Source organism: Notothenia coriiceps, unplaced genomic scaffold (genome assembly GCF_000735185.1).
Source record: "Notothenia coriiceps isolate Sejong01 unplaced genomic scaffold, NC01 NC01_scaffold00005876, whole genome shotgun sequence".
Taxonomy (NCBI): Eukaryota; Metazoa; Chordata; class Actinopteri; order Perciformes; family Nototheniidae; genus Notothenia; species Notothenia coriiceps.
The window spans coordinates 348-6,116 of record NW_011338577.1 but is presented as its reverse complement, the minus strand read 5'-3'; the positions used below and the strand labels follow the sequence as shown (position 1 = coordinate 6,116).

General features: G+C 38.2%; 1 protein-coding gene across 1 annotated transcript; it reads right to left on the bottom strand.

The window, feature by feature from the left end:
• Positions 1-1,061: 1,061 nt before the first annotated feature.
• Positions 1,062-5,321, bottom strand: LOC104943281 (leptin receptor gene-related protein). The gene is made up of 4 exons (XM_010768629.1): positions 5,184-5,321; positions 4,818-4,893; positions 3,533-3,716; positions 1,062-2,436 (listed from the first exon to the last, which is right to left on the bottom strand). Exons 1-4 carry the CDS (start codon positions 5,197-5,199, stop codon positions 2,320-2,322), a joined length of 393 nt encoding a protein of 130 aa, XP_010766931.1. The 5' UTR covers positions 5,200-5,321; the 3' UTR covers positions 1,062-2,319.
• Positions 5,322-5,769: the final 448 nt, after the last annotated feature.

Sequence of the window (5,769 nt, the reverse complement as noted above, 5' to 3'; positions counted from 1 at the left end):
ATGCTGCAGCACAGGCAGTATGAGAAGAATAAAGAGCTTTTTGAACATTAAATCATGGAAACATGTCACAGTAAAGGCACAAAATACAAATATGAACCTGATAATGAGCGTAACTGGGCCCCTTTAAAATGTAAACAAAAAAAAGCGAGGCAAATGTGTTTAGAAGGGACAGCAGTGTTTGCAACTGCAGAGTTACTGATTTAATTAGGACGACAAGAGGGAAATTGACTTAAGATCAAGATCAAAATAAAATGCCTTCACTTGACATACAGCTGACATCAAGTTTACTACACTAGATGTCACTTCACACACAAAAGCGGGGACAAATATGATACACGTTATATTGACAGGACAGGCACTTGATCTCCGGAGAATAGCATTGGCTTATGTTCTCTTGTTTTTCCAAGAAAAACCCCTTTTTGCATGTAAAACGTTGACCATGTCCAACTGGTTTTTTTCAACCAGTAATAACTATGACTGAATAGATGTTATAGTGTTGTCAAAGCTATTTTGACATATAGAGAGCGGTGCAGGAATGAGTCCTAAATCTAGGAAGTTAGCATTTAACCACTTCTGGTTGCCTCGACTGGAAGTAAAAGGTTTTTTAAAACATATTTGTTGGTTGGATGCGTGAAATAAGATCTGGTTAACACAAGTTTAGGAGATGTTCACATTTTGTTCTACAACATAAAATATGTCAGTTTTAACCCCACTTGTGAATGTCAGAAGCTATTAAAAGTATTGAAAAGGCGGTTGCTAACAAGTGACTAAATGAGACTACTAAACCTCATCACGCCAAACATTACCCGCCTTTAGCTCAGCATTGGTGACGCACAGTCATGAAACCGTGATGTAGCTTGTTTATAGCCTTACGGTAGCTTTTTCCTCTGCTATTTACATTTTTGCTACAAAAACGTGTAAGTATCATAAATGTGTGTTTACCACAGATCTTATTTTCTGCAATATTCCCAAATCCAATAGAAAAATCCCCATTGCTACTTCCATCTTTGCCCTACTAAAACACACCATCACATTACCAGCAATAAACAGAAACGAGTTTGTTTCACTATACAGAGAGTTTTAATCAATGTTAGAAAACAAAATGCAGTCAAGAGCTTATAAAATAAACTTTTGAGAACTCTTCAGCACTCTTAGTGTATCCTAATAGAAGGAACAAGCTTTCTTTATGTCAGTTGGGAAACATACAGTATAATATTTCCATAGAAAGCTGTTAAGAAATTAGCATATCAGAAAGATTATAGTCAGACACTTACTAACATTTTCTGTGATGGTCTCTCTAATCATACAAACACCAGAAACTCATGACGGAATAGAACATGGTTATGAAATATCACACATTTCAATTGCTCTTGATGATAAAACACAAAGAAAAGGAGTAAAAAACATGATTACAGTGATTCCTCTATTAATCAAAATACCCACTGTGGATGACAGGCACTTATGAATGAGTTTACAGGTAAAGCTCTCTCCTTTAGGACCAAAACACTGCCTAAAATCAAACATCTCCCGTATTTAACATGTATAAATATCAAAACAGAAACTAATAACATGCTCTTGTCAATAATATAATTTTCTTGTTTTGTTTGAAGGAATATAAAATGGATGTGGTTGTCTATCACCGACCTGTTTACGCAATAATTAACATGTATGATATTAGCCAAATAGCACTTTCTCCAAAATCCACAGTTGAGCAGTGAATATGCTGCATTTTTCGCACTCTAACATGATCTTTGGTGAGAATGTAAACAATTGGACAAGAACAAAAGTATAAGGCTTGTAGCAAAATGTCAAAAAGAATCCATACAAATAAATGTTTACCTGATTAGGAATTCTTCAAGTTGTCACATAGCATGGATTAATATAACTTGCCAGGCCTTCACACTTTAAACAACAAACAGTGCTCATAATAATAAGCAAGCCTTAATTCAGTATAGCCACTTCCCCCTTGAACAAAATGAAAACAGTGAGCTTTGAAGAGTATTACAATATAGTTACTATTTAGGATCCCTTTCTGATATGGATTAACTGAAGCGTAATGAAATAGCAGGAAGCCGCAGTGAGAAGAATTGGGGGTTGAAACAAAGGCGAGACAAGCTAAAATACATGGGTGAAGGTGGATAAGCATCAACGTCCCAGACATAAGGCACATTAATAGAGTATATAGTGTTGTCTCCAACCATAATACCCTTTAATATAAAAAATCGGCCTGAAAACACGCCCAGAAAATGTGACATTTCGCAGGACACACCAACTACCCACCTACCCATCCATCCGTCATTCTGTCCGCTCTCTGGCACTCTACCACTGCTCCCAGCTGAAGTCGTCCCCGCCTCCGAACACCAGGAAGAAGCCGAGGATGGTGAGGAAGATGACGGCGTTTCCTGTCATCACCAGACCGCACGCACCCCACTGGATCTGTAGGAGGAAAATATTCATTGTCGATCAGACCAAAATAACACCATAGTCTTCTATTCATAGTTTTAATTTGATGACAAAACACTAAGGGAACTCCCACGTGGAGGAGAAAACAAAGATGTGTTGCACTGACTGCCACCAACAGCTTAGTTTTTACCACAATGTTGCCGAAATGACGGATAGCTGTCTATTGGAAAGGCTGTAGGGCTGCACGATTTAGAAAAATGAACGATCGCGATTATCTTAACTGATATTGCAATAGCAATACGATTTGCGATATTGGAGGGATTAAATCATATCTGCATCATAATTGACATTAACATTGAAAGTTATATTAACATCATAATGGTGCCGTTTACAAGTTTTTCATACAAGTGCAGAGGTTGTCAAATGCTGAGTAATTAAAATGTAGGTTAACATAACATAATGACATCTTGACATATTACTGCATAGCTTACAGCACTAGATAAGAAAAATGTCCACCCACACAACCAACGTTGGGTAGCTAACTAGCACTCATCTTTTATTTGAAGGTAATAAACTTGTCTTTTATTCCCCCAAACACAGCATTATTGACCGATCCATATCGAACGTACAGATTACTGTCTGTTCTTTTGTATGCTTTGATCTTGGAAACTTTATAAGGTTATTGATTTTTCAGAACACATGACTAATTATGGCAAAGGTACAGCTCAGATGGTAATGATTGAAATATGGCAGCGGGTTCTGTTCATGGGTCACACATGCCAAAGACTTGCGGTTTGTTTCCATTTTGATACCATGGGTTGGAAAGGATGAATTGTAGACAGGCTTGTGAGGTTTCTCTATAAAGTTCCCAGTGTTATCTGCCATTTTGTAGCCTTCAAGGTCTTCGTATCAGTCACATGACTAAAACACATGAATCAGTTTCACAACGCTCTGCTGGCACATTGTACTGAACATTTCTCAAGATACAGTGAGTGTGAATATACCAACAACTTATGTGAGAAAACACACACAATCAACACAAACAAACAAAAGCCAATAATAGTGGCTGTGTTCACCCTATGGAAATAATCTTTTCCAAAGTATTTGAGCACGGTTAGAGATAACTCACCGTGGTGGTCCGGGCTAGCACAATGGGAAGCCCAAAAGAAGATACCACAATGCCAGTTGTTAGGAAGTAGGCCAGCTCTCTGCATGCGTTGCTGGAGGAATCATCATCGCTGAGGCGTCTGGATATGAAGGTCGGGATGGGGCTCAATATGTAGAAGAACAGGACAAACAGCGGCCAGTATACCCTGAAGAAACACAGGTTATAACAGTTATACATGAAAGATAGATGGTCCATGTTGTATTATGTAGGACGACATGAGTTAGCAGCTTGTCAGATAAAAACAAACATGTAGAAGTATTGCCTCACCTACAGAGCTTTGCACGGTCAGACTCCTGCTTATGTGGCCGACTTAATTCACCCTTATACATCAGCCCGCCCACTCCGGTCTCACAGGCTAAATGTACTGTCTGTCCCACGTACCCACCTTAAGACCCACGGTGATCGAGCGTTCGCAGCTGTGGCTCCTAAATTATGGAATGCTCTGCCTGCTCATCTATGGTCTGTGGAGTCTGTTGACTCTTTTAAAACTACACTGAACAAAAATATAAATGCAACACTTTTGTTTTTGCTCCCATTTTTCATGAGATGAACTCAAAGATCTAAAACATTTTCTACATACACAAAATAACCATTTCTTTTTATTTTTGTTTGTTTTAAATTTCATTTGTAAGTTTTGTTTTATTGTGTTTTTATTGTGTCTTAATTATGTTCAGGTGCTTTTATGACTTCTTAACATGTGGCTTGTGTGTTCATTGATCATTGTACTATGTTGATGTCTTATTGTTTTGTCAAGCAATTTGCGACTTTGTCTGTGAAAAGTGCTTTATAAATAAACTCTACTTACTTACTTATTACCTTCATTGAAAAAAATTACATAATCATCAGATATCTCAGCTTGGGTTTCGTTTAGTTTTTGTTTAGTTTCTCGCAGAAAAGCCTTCATTACAAACTAAAAGCGTGGGCTTTGAAATAAGTGGGCAGAAAAAAGGCAGTACGACTCTAATGGAAGAAGCTATTGAGTTGCATTGTGGAAATTGTAGGATTCATTTTGCTAGGAGCTTGACCCTTTGCGGCCTTGATTTTCACTATTCTTTATCAAATCTGCCTCTTAAATACTCCTTAGGAAAGTGCAATACTTGTTGCTGGAGCACCAATTCAAGGGGTTTTAGTTAACTGTGAGAGACTACCCTTTCACTGTAAAATATGTTAACTATCGATTTAAGCCTCATTTATCACGTGTTTCTTAAGCAATAACTTCAATTCTTCGGCATGACAATAAACCTACCCGTATTGTTCCAGTCCGCAGCCCAGAAGAAGAAATGTGAGTCCAATGGCACCGCTGAAGGACAAACCCACCAGTGCTGAGGAAGAGAAACATTACGTTACATTTACAGGGATGCTGTGTCCAAATTACTGTACAAACAAAACAGAAATACGATAGGCTTGTAAATAAATTCAATTCAAAGCTACGTTAAAGCTTGTGACACATCGTAAAATCCCCCAGTAGTGTTGTAATGATAGCTTTCGAAATGATTCAGCAAAGGTTTCCATAATGTTTAAAACTAAAGTTGTTTAAGCATTAACCTACTCGACACTACATTAACGCAACTCTTAGCTGTAAACGGACTACTACACAAATAAAACACAATACCTTTAATTCCTGCCATTGCGCTGTGTGAAAGTTTCTCTTTGAGTTGAGCTGTTCTTTGTTTATTGTTGATGTGGTCGAGCTCTTGATCACAGACTTCCTGCTTCCTCCATAGGGTTTCCTTCTTGGTCGTCACGTGACCGTCTTAAAAGGACAGTAGCTCAGATTGACTCCAACTGCAGACTGTGTATTTCCACTGCTAACCGTGTTTGCAGAAACACACACACACACACACACACACACACACACACACCAACAGGTGCTGCTTGTGGGCACTGGGCACATTATCAAATGTGCATACCGTTTAAGAATAGCTTGCTGCTCCCATGGTTGCAATACCTCGTGACGAGGAGCACAAGACCACGCAGCGCTGCTCATGGGGGTCTAGATTAACACCCACGTGATATCAGAGACGTATTGTTTCAATAAATTACTCTCAAAGACTGGTCAGACTACTTTTAAATCCAGGCTGAAGACTTTTCTTTTTGCCGCTGCTTTTAATTGAACTATTCACATCTTAAACTGCACTGTAACTTTTATTCATGTATTTTTTTCTTTTAATGTTTATTTGATTATCTTTGCTTTTTAA

Excerpts from the sequence above, each read along its gene's own strand:
- LOC104943281 (XM_010768629.1), bottom strand. Across the intron at positions 3,717-4,817 it reads TGCGGACTGGAACAATACGG|GGTATACTGGCCGCTGTTTG; the intron begins GTAGGTTTATTG and ends GTGTTTCTTCAG. Across the intron at positions 2,437-3,532 it reads TGCTAGCCCGGACCACCACG|ATCCAGTGGGGTGCGTGCGG; the intron begins GTGAGTTATCTC and ends TTCCTCCTACAG.